The 17,965-nt window shown below is 49.7% G+C and overlaps 2 protein-coding genes across 3 annotated transcripts; both read left to right on the top strand.

The window, feature by feature from the left end:
- Nucleotides 1-183: 183 nt before the first annotated feature.
- On the top strand, nucleotides 184-2,908 carry TPGS1 (tubulin polyglutamylase complex subunit 1). Of its 2 annotated transcripts, none has more exons than XM_073323727.1 (2): nucleotides 184-549; nucleotides 1,320-2,908. In XM_073323727.1, exons 1-2 carry the CDS (start codon nucleotides 254-256, stop codon nucleotides 1,849-1,851), a joined length of 828 nt encoding a protein of 275 aa, XP_073179828.1. In that variant the 5' UTR covers nucleotides 184-253; the 3' UTR covers nucleotides 1,852-2,908. The 2 variants fall into 2 exon arrangements, with proteins under 2 accessions (XP_073179828.1, XP_073179827.1); XM_073323726.1 differs by having other exon boundaries at nucleotides 189-579.
- A 1,534-nt stretch (nucleotides 2,909-4,442) lies between these two features.
- Nucleotides 4,443-16,930, top strand: CDC34 (cell division cycle 34, ubiquitin conjugating enzyme). The gene is made up of 5 exons (XM_073323993.1): nucleotides 4,443-4,750; nucleotides 10,712-10,798; nucleotides 12,165-12,262; nucleotides 12,788-12,922; nucleotides 15,953-16,930. Exons 1-5 carry the CDS (start codon nucleotides 4,574-4,576, stop codon nucleotides 16,161-16,163), a joined length of 708 nt encoding a protein of 235 aa, XP_073180094.1. The 5' UTR covers nucleotides 4,443-4,573; the 3' UTR covers nucleotides 16,164-16,930.
- The last annotated feature ends 1,035 nt before the right edge of the window (nucleotides 16,931-17,965 follow it).

The raw sequence follows: 17,965 nt of genomic DNA on the forward strand, positions 1-17,965 counted from the left end.
ACGCTTCATTGCCCACAGTCAAGATGGCCACCCCCAGCGCTTTCTCTGATTGGCTTAGAATTGAGCAAGATGGCGGCCACCGGCTTCCCTCGCCGGTTGATTGGCTGCAGGGGTGCAAGATGGCGACCAACGGTCTTCTTCACCCACTGATTGGCTGAGAGCAAGTAATATGTCGGACAGACGGGTCCTCACCAACTGATTGGTAGCCCGCAGTCAAGATGGCGGTAGAGTAGCCTCACGGCCCACAAGCAAGATGGCGACCTGCGAGAAGCGGCGCTCAGCTCCGGTCCCGGCGACCGGGAGCGGGCTCGTGGAGCCGGTTCGGGCGGGAGTTGGAGGCCGGGAACCAGAGAGCGAGGCCGAGTTCCTGCTCCAAGCCGGGGTGACGTCCATGGTGCGGGAGGCGCTGCTGAAGGTGCTGGAGGCCCGGCCCGAGGAGCCCGTCTCCTTCCTGGCCAGTTACTTCGAAAAGCTGGTGCTGAGCGGCCCCCAGGGCGGTGCCGCCGGGGACCGGCACGGGCAGCAGCAGCGCCTCGCCCGGGCCCTGTGGTACGTGCGCCTGGCCCACCATTCACACAGGTGCGGAGCGTGAGCTGGAGGACGGGGGTGCGGGGCGAGACTACAACTCCCGGCATGCCTCAAGCCAGGCCCGGTATAACTTTCTCTGGGCCGGCGAGTAGAGCATTCTGGGAGTAGTCGTCTTTGTGAGGCTGCTGCTCTGAAGGGTAAGCAATGCATGATGGGACTTGTAGTCTTCATGGCTGTATTAATACTGGGCTTTTCCTGCCCTCTTGTTAGTTAAGGGGGTCCGCACATGCCAGGGGTCGTAGTCTCTACAGTCTGCTGAGAGAGCAGGGCCAATGGGGGTTGGCAGTGCCTTTGGCCTGCTCATCCTTGACTATTCTGTCCTTGGTGCCACAGCCTTGCTCAGCAGGTGCGGGGCAGGGGACTGATGCTCTGCAAATCAGGTGTGAGGGGAAACTATCCCTGGGCCCAGATAAGCTTAAGTGCTATTCATATCATACACTCTGAAGAGTAAGCAAACCTGCTTGCCTTGCTTTGCTGTCCAGAGCACTGGATTAAAGAGGATGGAGCGTTGGCAGACAGTGGGTGTGGGGCTCAATGTTGTTCAGTATAATTCATCTTGCATGGCTGGAAAATGTATCCAGAACTCTGGATGGACTGGGCTGTTGCAAGCTTCGCCCAGTTATATTTTGGTAACTGTTGCTTTAGCTATGGATCTGTAACTTGGAACTTCCCGCTCCGCACCAGACCCAACCTTGCCTGCTAACAAATTATTTGATTGTGTGTCATGGCAGGACTGCCTTTAACAACAACGTCAGCATGGCTTACGAGTGCCTAAGTGCAAGGGGCAGGAGGAAGAAGCCAGGTGTCAATGGCAAAATCTACAGTGAGTTGCTCAAGAAGATCTGCCAAGATGGGGAAGCGCCTGAAGAGGTTGTTTCTTCTTTGCTGAGGAAGATCCAGTGCCGGGACCATGAGGCAGTGCCTTTCGATGTCTTCCGCTATGGGGTGCTCAGCTGCTTCGTGCTTCTTGAGTTTGTGGCCAAGGCTGATACTTTGTACGATGTACTTGATGATGGTTCTGGCGTGGCGGATAAAAGGGTTTGCCAGGCAGTCCTAGGCACTCTGGAAGATGCTCTTGGAGCCAGCGACTTCTCTGTGCCCATCCGTTACTTGGAGGCCGGCTCCAAACTGGGACCAGACTGTTTGGCTTTGGCCATGGACAAAGCATTGCTAGAGAGGAAGATTTGCTCCTCCATGAACAGGGAAGAGTTTCTAATGAAAGCCACAGCCCTATTCATTGCAAAAGTAAAACCCATTGACTGACACTCTCAAGTGGGGACAACACTCCCTGTGTTCTCCTATGCTTCAAACGGAGCAGATTATTGTGGGGAAACACCAAATCCTGGGAATTCAGTAGGCCACAGGAGGAGCAAGGTGGGCCTGCCAGGTCCTGTCCTGGCCTGAAGAGCTCTGGATCTACTTGACTAGAGAATGCTTGTCTTAAATTTCCTATTCACCTCCTAAGTCCATCCTGAACACTTTAAATGTCAGCCACCTGTAGCATTTGATCTGCTGGCTTGTATATCCAGAACTGAGACCCTCCCTTTTTAAAATGCCTGTTTATTTTCAATAACTATTGTAAACCTCTGCTTATAGCTTGGGGAACATCCAGGGAAGCCCAGGAATTACAGGGCAGTGCTAGAAACTAAAAATGAGCCAGTATGGCCTGAGCACAGGACTGGGAGTTAGGGACTTCTGAGCTGTGGTCTTGGCTCTGCCACTGAAATATTTTGTAACGTTGGGCAAGTCACTTAAGTTCTGTTTTTTCTGTCTATAAAATGGGGGTAATACCTTCCTCGGAGGGCTGTGGTGAGGCATAACAAGTAAGTGCAGCACTTGGAGGCTCTAAAGTGCTATTTCAGTGTTAAGTGATGTAATTTTGTTAAATAGGTAAGATGACAAATATCTGTCAAGAAATGAGATTTCATCAAAAGCAGAGGCTAGTTCTATGTTGGCCAGTGGCTGAATTTCAGAACCCTATATTAGCATTAAACTATTCAGAGTATTTCCTCATATTGCAATTTACTAAACTGCATCCTGTAATCTGGACCCTCAAAAACAGAGATCATACCTGACTGGTAATCTATAAAGCAAAACTGCCGTATATTACAGATTTGCTAGTAAGTTTGGAATTTAAACACCAAATAATGAAGCAAAAACAGGATAAGTTCTAATTCCCTTATGGGCTAATACACCTTGCTACGTTTACTTCAACAGGCGATGCTGGTTGGACCACATCTTATTTATTTGTGAGTTTAGATCTATAATTATTCATGCAATTATTTGTTTGTTAGAGGACATTAAACTGTTTAAACTTTTAGTTTGGCTGTAAACATCTTTCTTTACTGCATGGTAGCCTTTACTGTCAGCAACGCTGCATTTTATAGCACCCTTTCTGTGTGGATTTCAAAGCATTGGCAGCCCCTGTGAATTTAAGAAACATCCCCATTTTGTAAAAGGGGCAGCAGGGGGAGAAACAGAGGGGGAGACTTTGAAAGGTGGCCTCTAATTTTGGATGCCCAGTGTTTAACATCTAGGGCTCAGGGGTGCTGGAACAGTTTTTATAGTGGGGGTGCTGAGAGTCATTGAACCGATGAAGTGAGCTGTAGCTCACGAAAGCTCATGCTCAAATAAATTGGTTAGTCTCTAAGGTGCCACAAGTACTCCTTTTCTTTGAACCAAACTGTAAACCTGTATATAATGGAAACCACTTCAAGCCAGGGGGTAAGGAAGCACCCTTAATTCCAGTACCTATGCTAGGGCTTCATTTTGTTCAGAGATGCTAAGCGCCCACAATTCTAAGAGGAGCTCTGCCAGTCAGGTCCCTGAGGTTAGAATTTGATCACCCAAAATTAGAGGCCACCTTTCTTGACTTGCATGGGGTGCCTTAGTGAGTGAGGCAGAGCAGGGAATACAACCCATGGGTCCTGGTTCTGTGCCCTAAGCAGCTAACTCATAGATTCTAAGGTGAGAGAAAGAACCATAGTGATCATCTAGTCTGACCTCCTGTATAACAGATCACACGGCAGCTGAGCTCATTCTCAACTCATTTACAGCAGCAAATGCTGATGTTAGCTTTGTTGCATTCCCTTCCTGAGCAAGGCGGTTGAGGGGTTTCAAGAACACTTCATGTGTAGGCTGTTCAGGACACGGACTCAGTGGCTGTACAGGGCCTCTTTCTTCTGTTCTCTGCTGCCCAGCTGTGGCTGTAACAGGAGTAAACTAGAAGTCTTGTTACGGCGGAGCATGTGATGGATGTAATGCTATCCAGCTAGAAGCCCAGTGCCAAATTACAGTGGGAAATACACCCTGATTCTTTCCTAGAACATGTGCCATACTAAGGGGCTGTGCCAAGCCGCTCAGCCCTGTTGTATTCTCAGCAAAGCCAGTTGCTGCAGCATTTCCTGTTTACGCATCAGCCGTACCCTACTTTCCGGTTGAAACAGAACCCCAGCCCAGTCCCATCTCAGACCCTGCCCCTCTAAATCCCGCACGGTCCCCACTGCTCCTGTCCCCGTCTTCCTCCCCACCCCTATCCTGTTCTTGCTCTGATTCCCCATCCCTTCTCCCCCCCCTTCCCGGGCCCAAATCCCCTTCACACTCTACCCCTCCCCACGCCTCTCTCCCTAGTGTCTGTCTCCCCGCCTCCCCTAGGGGGCGGTATCTCCTCCTCTACCCCCGCCCTCCGTGAAGTCACAAATCCCTACCTCCCTCGCAAAAGCTGCTGGGAGCTGGAGTCCCTCAGCGTCCGGCCCCGCCCCCACGCTTAGGGCCTGAGTCTCCCATAGGTTAGCGCGAGCGCGGTGGGCGGGGTCGCTCCCCCCACCCCACTCAGTGAACTACAGGTCCCGTCGTGCCCCGCGCGCGCGAGAGGCTCAGTCCGGCCGCGGCAGGAGGAAGCGGTTCGCAAGGCGCCATCCCGCTCGCCCGGCCGCCGTGCTCAGGCGAGTCCCCGGCTTCTCCGCGGCCTACCTCGGTTGTCGGCATGGCCCGGCCGCTGGTGCCCAGCTCGCAGAAGGCGCTGCTGCTGGAGCTGAAGGGGCTGCAGGAGGAGCCCGTGGAGGGGTTCCGGGTCACCCTGGTGGACGAGGGCGACCTGTACAACTGGGAGGTGGCGATCTTCGGGCCCCCCAACACCCACTACGAGGGCGGGTACTTCAAGGTGAGGGGGGGGCCTGGCCTGGCCTGGCCTGCGGGGGGGGTCCCGTGGAGGGGGCCTGGCCTGTGGGAGAGGGTCCCGTGGGGATTGCAGGAGGGGGCCGTGGGGGGGCATTGCCCAGAGGGATTGGGGGAGGGGGTGTCGTCCTGTGGGGCTTCGGGGGCCCTGTGGTGGGGCATGGCGGGGGGGGCTTGACCAGAAGGGTTGGGGATGTCGTCCCATGGGGATTCGGGGGTCCTGGCCTGGGGGGAGGTATTGCCCAGGGGTGCTGGGGGGGGTCGTCCCGTAGGGTTTGGGACAGGTCCCGTGAGGCTGGAAGGGGCCCAGTGAGCGGCGACTAAGAGGGTTCCTGTTCTCTGCCCCTTAGTGGGGTGACATCAAAGGATGTTAGCGAAGCTTGAGGGGCTTTTCCAATGAGAGCGATGCGGGGGGTCCTCTGGTTCTTTTGGGTGGGGTACTGGGGTGGCTGCCCTGGGAGCTGGAGGGGGCTGAGGGATCCAGTTGGGGTGGGGATTGCTTTTCCTGGTAATTTCTCCTGGGGCGGGGGGGTTAATTCCCAGTAGTTTTGGGGACCTGCTCCCCACCTGGTCCATGGGTAGAGGAGAGACCACTGGAGGAACCCCTTTTTGCATCCCCTAGGAGCTGCTTCCCCTCTGTCTAGCATTTGGAGGGCTGCTGCTGTCCTGTAGGGGGTGTGAGGGTCTCCTAGCATTGTCACAGCCCCTCATACCCTACTCCAAGATGGAGACAAAGGACTCAGGCCCTGCATATGGAGAAGCGTAGTTCAGGCCTAGTGAGCTGTTCCTCGGTGATACAGTGTCGGTCCTTCTTCTGGGGAAGAAGGGTGGGAGGGTACTGTTTTAACGGAGGCCCCTGGAGATATGGTGGGGGTGTCTGTGTGTGTGTGTGTATGTTGAGTGACATGTAGAGGAGGTGTGTATGTAAATATTGAGTCTGTGCAATCCGGGAAGTTGCACAGTCTCCTTCTTTCCCCTTCTCTCAACCCTGGGGATGGCTGAGTGGAAATGAGCCCAGGGAGTGAGTCAGCCTAAGGTCAGCTGGGCCCAAGAACCTGAGAGGCTCCTCTTCCCTGTGCCTGGGCAGGCAAATCTGCCACTGCGATTCCAGGTTTGCAATCTAAACTGTAGATGAGTCTCCTGCCTGACCCCTCTCAGTGTGAGGCTCTGATGGCTCCCCTAGGAATTGTTGAATTCTTACACATACCCCCTCAACAGCTCTTGCCTTCCCCTTTGTAGCTGTCTTCTAATCCAATACCTTGATCCACAGACAATAGACTAGGCTCCCTGCATGTGGGGGGGAGGGGCGGACTTCTCCTTGAACTTGTGTTAATGTCAGCATGCACAGTTCATAGCAAAGTGCTGCTGTTTTCAAGGATCCCATTCTTGGGAACTCTCTGCCTCTGGAAGGTTTTGTTCTGATCCTCGATAGCAAAACAAAGGGGATTATTCTGAGAATTTCTGCTGTTTCTGACCAGAGCTCACTGCACGGCCTTGTCCATGTGGAGAGGAGGGTACCTGAACAATATGAAGCTATGCAAAAAATCTTGTTTCTAAGTCCCAACTCCTTATTTTCGCCCCTTTCTCTGTGTTCCGGAGAACAGGATAGTCAAACAAAGGACTGTGATTGAATGCAAGATGGTAATGTATTTAAAGAGACAGTAGACCCAGTAATAATCCCCCTTCCTCCTCACAGCTGTGCAGAGTTCTTTGACCCAAGACCTAACTTGTGACTGAGGATTGAGTTTAGCAGGGAAAAGTGATGGGGAGAAGAGGAGGAAGCCATTTGAACTGTGGATCAAATTTAGGCCCATTTTGGGGAGGGTGGGACAACAAAGGCTGTCTGAATCCAGTGTGACAAAGCAGATATCTCTGTGTTTTACGCTAATCTATTAATATCTGTTACCTGATGGCCAAGTAAGGCAGCATCCTGTGTTGTTCAGGTGGTAATTACAGACAAGGTTTAGGACACTTTTGTGATTACCTTCCTGAATGAGGACTATGTTGGGATGATAGGTCTGGGACCACAGAGGTGGGATGAGGTGAGAATATGCTATCCAGTGAAAGATTATTTTACTGAGCCAGAAGCATTTTTAGTTGGCGCTGTTCCTTAACAGGCTTTACCTTTCAACTCTCATGTACAGGACCCTAGGGACTCTGCTGAAAAGCACTTCAGAAAGTTACAACACATTTTATACCTTAATCTTGCCATTTCATCTGTCAGTGATTGTGCTGTCCTTTCTGAGAGCTGCATGCTCTGTTGCTGTGTGCAGCCTACTGTTGGCACTCCTCTACCTGCCTCTGGAAATCCCCACAGAGCTGGCGCATCACCCCTAGGCTACACAGTGACATCGCTGAAGCTGTGTGTCTTTTTTTATGGCTCTAATGTACATGGAAAGTCTGTGTGCCAACAGACTGAAGTCCTGGCTCTACAGGGAAGGTTACGGCACTTGGCAGGGATGTTGCTGGCTTCCCACACACCATCCTGCATGTGATTTCATGCGTGACTCAGAAGGCTGAGTGAAAGTCTGTCTCCATGGCCCACTTTAATCCTTGGATTCCCTGTTGCTACTGCCTGCAAGAGGACCCCATTGTGATGGCTCTGTTTGCTAGAGAGCTGGACTGATGTGCAAAATTCATAGGGATTTATTTTTAGCAACTGAAGTATGCTCCCCTGCCAGTTTTTGCTTGGTCTTTCTCAGTGGGGACCAGCTATTCTTAGGGATTAAATCAACCTGCATTAATCACAAAGCCCCAGTTCTCCACAACAGCTGGGGATCTACAAGTAGCTTACAGACAGCTAAGCCATACTGGAGAAAAGTACTATTCCCATTCTGCAGATCAGGGGACTGAGGCACAGAAGTTGAGCAAGTTTCTTAAAGTCACATAGGAAGTCTGACAGTTAATACTTAACCTCAGCTCTTCTAGCTGCAGCTTTGACCAACAGACCTAACAGATTTCTGGGTCTCTCAACCAGTGGTGGTTTTGTGCAGACATGCTCTAGCTGCTCACTTGGTTTTAATGCTTTGAGCTATTTCTGTCTGAGCACTACCACCATGGGAGTAAGGCTGTTTTCTTTGGTTTCAGAGTAACAGCCATGTTAGTCTGTATTCGCAAAAAGAAAAACTTAGAGACTCTAAGGTGCCACAAGTACTCCTTTTCTTTTTGCTGTTTTCTTTGTTTCATGTTAATAAATTGGACTGGGAGCAAGCGCCTTAATTTCAGAATGTCCTATGAGATTTAGCTGATTGTGCTCAGGTGTAAAGTGGTGTCTGAGACCAGCATCATGTTTCACATATCCACTGTCTCTCTGCAATTCCCTTTTTGGGGAATGGGGGCAGGGCGGAATGGCAAGTGCAAGGAACATGGAATAACAATCTGTAACCACTAGCAAACACCCCCCCAACCCCCAGCTGCTTTTCCCCCTTCATTTCTCCCTATTATTAGAGGGCTGTTAATGGGCCACTTCACTTTGAGTGGTCCCTTGGAATGTGTTAATTTATGCTAAACTATCTGTTCCATCTTTTATTTAGCTGTGACAATCTGTGAAAGTTTCCCAGACCTGAAATAAAGCTCTGTTGAAGCTCAAAGCTTCCCTCTCTTACAACAGAAGTTGGTCCAATAAAAGATACCACCTGGTCTCTCTAATATCTTGGGACTGACCCAGCAACACTGCAGGAACACCAAGTCTGTCCCAGGATGGACCAACATTCATGGGATTGGATAAGATCTTATTTCATGGCAGCTCTTAGCCTGCCTGGCTCCTTGGCTTCTGCATTTATCCTCTAAGGCTGCTGCTGAATAAACTGCTGATACTTTTCAACAAAACTTGTCACCACCATATAACATTGTCAGCTCTTTTCTTTATGTTGTTACTAGCATTTGGGAAGGAATGCTGTTGGAGACCATGACTGGGATCAGGATTCCTCAGTTATACTCCTGACTCTCACAGTCCATTAACGTGGCAGGTTATTTAACCTATCAGTACCTTGACTGTTCCATCTGTAAAATGGTGACATTTACCTGCTGCCTGACGTGAGGCTTAATCTTTGTAAATCGCTTTTAAGGTCCGAACGTGAAACTGCTCAGGAAGAGCAAAGTGCTTGATCTAGGAATGGTTCTTGAAGTTCTGTAAAGGGCAAACAAAACTCTTGTAACTATAGCAGTTGAAAGTTTTAGACAGGGTCTGGGTTTATGGTGTTCCTTTAAATGTTATTCAGTCCTGGCTAGATCTGCCTCCAGGCCCCAGACTGAATTTATCTTTTGAAATAAAACAACTTTTATAACCACCTCTGTATTCCTGTCAACCAAGAAAAAGCCCGGCTTGTTTTCGTTGTGCTGGCTCTGCTGATCTCTTGTTTGTTTGTATGCATGCGTGCTAATCTGGTTTCACTTCAGAGTGTGGAACAAGAAGACCCAGAACAGCAAATTCTCATCCAAACTTCAACAGGGTTTTTGAGGGGCTGCCTTGGTCTAGGATGGTGAAGTCCATCTTTCTAGATACAGGGGAGAGGCTGAACCCATTTTAGCTATTTCCTATTTCTAAAGGAATTAACCCTGAAGAACTTGTTAGGCAGAAAGCCTGAAGTTCTTGCCTTAAGAGCTATTATTATGTCACAGGAACAAAGTTTGTCACTCACTGTCTCTCCGGTAAACATAGTGACTGTCAGCAAATCTGACCTAGTTACCAGGCTGCATGGCTGTCTGAAGATTCCCCTCCATAGATCTGAGGAGAAAATAATTTGATCCATGGGCAGTGCCCTAATGCCTGTATGACAAGAGTACTGTCCGAAGGGTAATTTTCTGGTACCATCGTGGCATTTCCTCCTGTTGCCACAAGAGTCTTGTGGTTTGGTTTGTTTTTTTTCTGCCATACCTGGCTGGCCTCTTGAGCAGTGACTCATCCCTCACCTGGGAGGAAACAATAGGTGTTAGAGGGAATTGTGTGCGCTTGGGAAATGGTAGAAACCTGGTACTCTGCTGGATCTCCTGAAGCGGGAAGGGGAAGCTTGGTGATGGGATGGGGAATACAAGGAAGCAGATATGATAAGGAGGCAAGACTGCCATGATCTCTTGAAAGTCCCCTCCAAAAAGTGCCATAAATCCAGCCTGGGAGGTCTCCCTGTCCTCCACTCTGAATCTTTGCCAAAGTTCAGACCACCAGTGTTCTTGTCAATATCTTCCTGGATGCCTCAACACTATAGGGATGCCTCTTTCATCAGCCAGGATTGCTGAGTAGCAAGGCACTCCCCTTCCTAGGGGATAAGGCTTGGGTATGGGATTACATGGCTTCTGTCCAGCAATGCAAAGCTGTTCCACTAGAGCTGGAGGGATTGACCTCCACTTCTCCAAGGGGAGGGATTTCAGGGGGCCTGTTAACACCCGAGACAGTTGAAAGTGCCTAAAATCCTCTGAGCTGGTTTACATCTGACCTTCCGTACCACTGTCTACTTAAAGATCTGAAAGTGCTTATTATGAGCAGTGGTCATATCCTTCCAATTACACACCCCACCCCCAGGGAAGCTATCATCCTCACTTCCCAGCTAGGGAAAGAGGCACAGGCTTAGTGACTTGCCCCAGGTCCCAGTCTAACTCAGCTGTGGATAGTACTCTAATTTTCTGGGCCTGTGCTCAACCGTGCTTCCTCCCCGACTCAGCTGTAGTAAAGAGAAGCTGGGAGCTTTGGACTTAATAACTGCATGGGAAGTGGTATTGGTGCTCCCGCTGGATGAGGCCTGATGGTCACTTCTTGTTGGAGGTGCAGGGGAAGGGGTCTGTCTCCTCTCTGGGTGCAGAGTGCCAGGGGGGGCGTACGTGGGCTGCATGCCTGCACAACTCATCTGGGTTTCTGTATAGACTTGGCTGGGGCCCCACAGCTCCCCCACAAGCATCAGCATGGCCATGACACCCCACCACTGCCACTAACGAACCTTTTGTTTCTTCACAGGCTCGTCTCAGGTTTCCTATCGATTATCCCTATTCGCCCCCTGCCTTTAGGTTCCTGACCAAAATGTGGCACCCTAACATCTATGAGGTATGTCGCATGGACTATCTTCTCATCTGTCCCCCAGGACAGATTGGGTTTCTAGTCTAGTGCTGAAGTGGCACCAAGCCCTATGGATTGTACTTGAGTATTATCCTCGGTGCTGTGTCGAACATGAGTCTGTGTTGACGTGTCCTGGGGTTTGTAGTGGAGGAGGGTTTTAAGCAAATACATTGGGGTTCTCCTGAAAGTGTCTTGTACCTTTCTCAGTTTGTGTTGGAAACACAGCAGCTAGCCCAGGCTTGTCCTGGTCTCAGACAGTTCATCTCCTTCCTTGGAATCAGTTCCAGAACTAGTCTGTCTATCCAGTCTTGCAGCCTTCCATGTTTACCGTATTTGCCCACAACTCCTGGCTGGAATGTGGTCATGCCCTGTAAGATCCGTGGAGAGATACTGAGCGAGCGACTTGCAGAACTCTCGATGCACACCTGCTGTGGCTGGCTGCAGAAAGTATTTAGGGTACTCAGTGCTCTGTGTGTACTTGTGCCGTATTCAGAACACTGGGGGATACGGCCCATGCAGGCAAGGAGGGCTTCTCTCCAAGTGTCCCAGGACAGAGATCAGTGCTTTGTGCAAATGACTCATGGGGGTTTCATTGCTAAGTCCGTTACCTGTCCTGCAGTAACTGGCAATCTCCAGTACTCTTAAGGGCTGGCAGGTGGGTAGTGGGTGTGATTTAGATCAGTGCTCTAAATCTTCACTGTAGGGGTGATCAGAGTGAACCTCTCCCGAAAGAGCCTTGCCAGGACATCATATCTGTACTGGCTCAGCCCATAGGCACATCTCAGTACGGTTCAGCTTGGGGAGGTTCTTTGCTGGACCTGTCATAGCAAGACACCTCACTCCCTGCTCTGTGAGGTCTTTCAGGCTAACTGAAATCTGCTTGAGCTGCTGGCTTAGGGGAGGCCAGGAGAGCCTTGAGGTCCCACAAGCTGACCTATCTTCAGCCACAAGATGTGGCTGAAGATAGGACAGCTAAACTGATCCTAGCTCTTCTCTGGGCATTGGCAACAGTGGTTGGTTGTCCGTTCCCAGGTACTTGTGAGCCACTGGGTGGTATTTTCCTCAGATCTGCCCTGAAAGCAAAAGGGGAGGTGAGCAAACAGGGCAACAGGCAGAATAAATCAACCACCTTGTAGAGCAGTTTGGAGTGTCGGGGGTTGGGACATCAGTGCCTGTGTAAGCAGAAACAATGAGGAGCATCTGAAGAAGTGGGTTTTTTACCCACGAAAGTTTATGCCCAAATAAATCTGTTGGTCTTTCGGGTGCCACCGGACTCCTCATTGTTTTTGTGGCTACAGACTAACACGGCTACCCCTCTGATACTTGAGTAAGCAGACTCTCTGTGTGCTTTCAGACAGGCGATGTCTGTATTTCAATTCTCCACCCTCCAGTGGATGACCCACAGAGCGGGGAGCTGCCTTCCGAGCGATGGAACCCCACCCAGAATGTACGGTAAGGCCTCGAGGAGGGAGGGAAGGAATGCATTGGATGTGAGATGCTTAGCAGATCTGATGCAGAGGGTGGAGAAGGTGCCCAAAGGAAACAGCTGGGAAAAGCCCTTCTAATCTTAGAGGTTGCAGGAAATACCTGGATTTAATTTCTTTTGAAATTCAAAGGCAAATCAGTTTCTTACAGGCTGGATGTCAGCACTGTTGAAAGGCAGCATAAGCTGGCAAAGGAATTTAGGTCTTTCATGCACTAGAGACCAGCTTGCCTTCTCACTGGCATTCACTTTCTCCTTCAGCTTAAGAAGGTCATGGCGTCTGACCTGCTTATGGGAGTTAGGAAGTGGTCACTGTTGTAACATGCAGTGTAATGTTACACTCTTGCAAGTGGCTGTTCTTGCAAACTGACTGGGTTCTATTAAACTCCTTGCCATGCAGAAGATACTGTGATTTCTGGTCCCTGTCAGATCTGGGTGGTGCAGATTGGCCGAGCTCCTCTCTTGACTCTTACCGCTCGTTAACTGTTTTTCAGGACTATCCTTCTGAGTGTGATCTCGCTGCTCAATGAGCCCAACACCTTCTCACCCGCAAATGTGGATGCCTCTGTGATGTACAGGAAGTGGAAGGACAGCAAAGGGAAGGATCGGGAGTACACAGATATCATCAGGTGCGTGGCAAGCTGAGCTCCAGCTTGTCATAACTTGCATTCAAACAAGAGGGGGGAAGCATCTTGCTTAGACTACCTTGCTTCGGAGTGTTTATCTAAATGGTCCCACATAGACTTTGGGGTTGTCACGGAGTCCCTCGGCAATGCTCTGGAACTGCTCCCCATGAAGCCAGTCAGGACTCTGGGGAAGTCTCCTTTCTGTGAGCAGCCTGGACACACAGCTCACACAACTTCCACCTTCCTGGGTCTGACCTCAGAGCATTCAGCCTCCTCTGCCCCTCCGTGCGGTTCCCACAGCGAGTCCGCCCAGGCGGGGTCCTGGGAAAGCCAGAGGGTCCTGCCCCCCAACTCCGCAGTCAGACGGGACTCTCAGCCAGCCAGTAAAACAGAGGTTTATTAGATGACAGGAACATGGTCTAAACCAGAGCTTGTAGATACAGAGAACAGGACCCCTCAGCCGGGTCCATTTTGGGGGGCAGTGAGCCAGACAACCACGTCTGCACTTCTCTCCATGTCCCCAGCCAGCCGCAATTGAAACTCTCTCCAGCCCCCCCTCCTCTGGGCTTTGTCCCTTTCCCAGGCCAGGTCACCTGATTCCTTTGTTCTCCAACCCTTTAGCTCTCACCTTGCAGGGGGGAAGGGCTCAGGCCATCAGTTGCCAGGAAACAGGGTGTTGGCCATTCTCTGTGTCCAGACCCCTGCACACACCTGCCCTCTAGGGCTCTGCAACGATCATACACCGTTATCCCACCGCCTAGATACTTAAGAACTGCATAGGGGAAACTGAGGCACCCCCACAATATTCAGAGGAAACATTAAGAACAGTCCCGCTTCGTCACAGGGGTGAACACCTGTGAGGTGACTGAATGCAGGCGGGATTCTTGTTCCACTGTTGCTGTAGCCCTGTACGCCCCATTTGGTTAACATTGTGAAAGCTCACTGCTACCAGGAAGGTTGGGGACTACTTAACATAAGATGTGGATTTTTGCAGAGAACAAAGCATACAAAGGTCTCAAAATGCAGATCCTACTCTGCATGCAGCCTAGCGAAGGCATGGCAAAGGGCCTGGGCTGGGTGTGAAGTGGTGGTCTAGAGGGGAAACTCTGCTGTGTTTGTCTGCAAACTTGGGTTCTAGGCCCTGCTCTGCCCTTTTGACTTAGTGTGGGGCCCGGAGCAGGTCTCTTACCCTTCCCTGTACCTCAGGTTAAAATGGGAGAGGCGTTGTGAGGCATAAATGTTTAACGGAATTGACCTCTGAAAGGTGCTAGGGAGGCACCAATACATGGCTCAAGACCTGGAGGGTTTTGGGGGTGGAATAGTAATGGAAAGATTTTCACCTTAGTCACACAACATAGGGTCTGGGCTTGGCTGGTTTTGTTGTGGCATTACATAAAGACGTGGACCAGATCTCAGTGCAGACACCCAGGCCCTGCTCTGGAGAGCTCACACAGTGGATCAGCAACTCTGACTCCAGCAGCCTGCGTGTTACACCACAGTCTCAATCCCCACCAGCCTTGGTTACAACTACTAGCCAAGTGACCCCAAAATACCCAGAGTCCTGAACTTCCCCAAAACCATCTGCCCTGAAATGTCCAGCCCTTTCCTGGACCGCTCAGAAGTAATAAGGTTAGTTTGTTCCTTTAAAGAAACAGTACCCAGCAGCTTGCCACATTAACTGGAGTTAACAATCCCTTCAGTTCAAATTCAGCACTAGGTTGGTTTAGATTAAAATAAAACCAGTTTACTAACAGGACATGGGTTAAATGATGCCAAGTAAAAGAAATGAAGGTAGAGATGGTTACAAGCAAATAAAAAAGAAAAAAGCTTTCTAGTGACTAAGACTTAACAAATCAGTCTCGCTTCAAGGTGGATTTCTTTCCAACAATGGCTGACTCCCAGTCAGGATCTTCCACAGGCGCTGGTTTCCCTTGTCTTCATAGTTGGAAGATCTTTCCCTAAGTAGGTATCTCACTTAGATTCAGTTCCTGGAGACTTCATCCGCCTTTATCAGCTTGCAAGAGCTCTGGGCTGGCCCCTTATGTCTGTCCAGTGATGGATGACAAGATGGCTTCTTCTCTCTTTCTGTTTTCACAAACTCACTGCTTGTTCCCCAGACTCAGGATAACTTCATGTTGGTCTTCCTTGATGGTGGACTACCTATCCCCTTACTGATTCATATGTAAATTGAGCTTCCATTTTTTTGGTCACACCTTGCTTAATTTCATTAGAGACAGGTAAATAGCTGTCTTCTCTTTAAGGCATGATATCATTGAGTATCGATATTTCCTCATTTTGTGTTACTTCATAGATTTCACAATGATCTTAATTGCCAGTGTCATTAGCTTTCATAAAAGATCTTACAGTAATATTGTATACAACATGGATCAAGTATTATAAATCAGTTGATTCAATTACTTACGTGAGGTTTAGACCTCAGGGTCAGCCTCTGGAGCCTATCTCCCTAGGTTGGTGGCTTTACCTTTTATGTAAATATGCCTTTATTGTCTCAACCTGACAACCAGGCTGGTCAGACAAACAAAGACATGTTCCTTTGTCTAAGGCAGATTGAGCTTATAGTATTGCTTGCCAAACATAATTCTAGCACATATTCATGACTCTTCGTATGATCCCTGAACATACACCATGCAATAATATTAATGATCAGTGAGCTACTCATTTTCCAACGATATCTTACCAGAGACAGTTTAGATGCAGACTATGACAATGTGTTTGGCATAGTGAGTATGTCAGACCTGACAAGAGCTGCTGACGCAGAATAGTGAATGACCAGTGGGCCTCTGTCACACCCATCTCATGCCTGAGTAGACCCTGGAGACCAACCTGCCCTTTTTATCCCTAGAGGTGTGGGCATGCATCAGTGCCGATTGGCAGGCCAGAACGAGAGAAGTATGTCCAGCTCTGAGGAAGACTTCAGCCTTCAGGGCTGGCACCTCTCTTGGCCTTCACACCTTGAGTGAATAACTGCTCCATGTCTCTGCCCTATTCTCATCTGCTCCTTGCCCCTTTCAGGAAGCAAGTCCTGGGAACCAAGGTGGATGCTGAACGGGATGGTGTGAAGGTCCCCACCACGTTGGCAGAGTACTGTGTGAAGACCAAGACTCCAGCCCCAGATGAAGGCTCAGACCTTTTCTACGATGACTACTACGAGGATGATGAGATGGAGGAGGAGGCAGACAGTTGCTATGGCGATGAGGATGATTCTGGCAATGAGGAATCCTGACGCCCTTCTGGCAATCGCAAAACTTATCATAAACTATTGAATTTTACCTCAACTAGGACACACAAACTGGCTTGAATTTAGGATCTGTCAGCCCTGAAATTAACTCTCTACCTCACAGGGAGACTGTTCTGCTGTAAAGGAAAAAACACAACTGTCTTTGTAAAAACCCTGTTTTATAAACTTCCATGGCGTGGGGGGGGCCGAATACATGGAGCGTTTAGAAATCCACCTTGAGCTGGGAACCTAGCAAGCCCAGTTACACTAAGGAGACAGTGACAGACAACCTGGCAAATCATGTGTGGCGCTTGGGGATGTGTGTCTTTGTCTTAAATCCTGCACAGGAGAAATAGTTTCCGAGAAGTTGCAGTGTTGGTGAAAGGTTACTTGCAGGAGGTGGAGAGATTGGGGAAATGTGTGTGCTTATGACTAGTTCACTGCAGTCTATGAACCAATCGATATGGGATAGATCATAGCAGTAACTGGTCCCTCCCCTGCACTTCGTTTTTAAAGATTCAGCTTTTTCATCCTGGTGTGGCTCTGCAAAACCAATCCAGGCCATCAGAGGGCAGTATGCTCAAAAGGCTGCCCGGCCAGCATTGGAGTCTTAGGCCCTAGAGAGTAGGTTAGCTGCTTTCTGCCACTGTACATGGGAGCCTCTCTTTTGCAATTGCCTAGCTTTGGGCAGTGGAGCCTAGTGTGACGCTAGCGGGGATGGGGAGAAGTGAAGAGTGTTCCAGGGCAGAACATCAGGGCTGCGCTGACAAGCCTGGGGGGGGGGGGGGGGTGTTAGTTCTTAACTGTGGGGGGGCGTTAATTTTCAATCTTTTGGCTTCTGTTTTTTGCGAAGTATTTAATAAAGTACTTTCAGGGAATAGCCGTGTGGCATGTGAACACTAGGGAATGCTGCCTCAGCATGGTGTGGTGCTCTGCCTCTGAGGTTTAGAGACTTGCCTGTGGGACTTGAATATTTATCTCAAGTCTTCCAAGGCTACAACAGCAATTGGGGGTGGGGTGGGGGAAGAGTGATCTCTGTGGTACACAGTGCAAGCTGCCCTGAGTGAACTGGAAAATGGTCTAGGTAACAGAGCAAGGCCAATACATAAGCATCTGCTCCATGTGTTGGGGGTGACAAGTGGGAGCCGTGGAATAGGTTCCTGCTGTCTGTAACAACTATAAGTTGTTACAGACAGCTATAGACAACTATAAGTGATAAACTGTATCCCCCACCACTGAGGGCTAAGGATTGTTCAGCCAAGGACTTTGTCATCCCCCCAGCAGGATCTGGTCTGTAGGGCACTTAGGCTGCTGCCCAGGCAGGTAGGCTGTCAATCTCTGCTGTTCAGCAGGGGTTGCAGGTGTAGACCAGCATCTGCTGGGATGTTGCAGTCTCTGACTGTCTATGTTACAGAGCCTCTGCCACCATAGCGATGTTGACACAGCTGTGACTGCATAGTCCTGGGTGTAGGTGCAGCTTGTAGGAAAACCACTTCCACAAATGTTAGCCATGCTGACCGAAGCCCTTTTCTGGCAGCATAGCTGCATCGCATGGGGCATCGTCCTCCAGACAACTGGAGGATCGCTAACGCAACATCTGTTTTTTTTCTAAAAGGCTACAGGAGCCATTCTGGCAATTAGTGGCTGGTAAGTCTAACTTCAGTACCAGGCAAATTGGGTGAACAGAATAGTCACACCATGTGAAACCTGTTGTTGGGGAAGAATCAACTCCTCTCTTGGAAAGGGAAATCCTAATCTATCTGAATTCTTTGTGGATGTCAACAAGCATGTGGACAAGGGTGATCGTG

This window comes from Lepidochelys kempii, chromosome 25, assembly GCF_965140265.1.
Source record: "Lepidochelys kempii isolate rLepKem1 chromosome 25, rLepKem1.hap2, whole genome shotgun sequence".
In the NCBI taxonomy this organism is placed as follows: Eukaryota; Metazoa; Chordata; order Testudines; family Cheloniidae; genus Lepidochelys; species Lepidochelys kempii.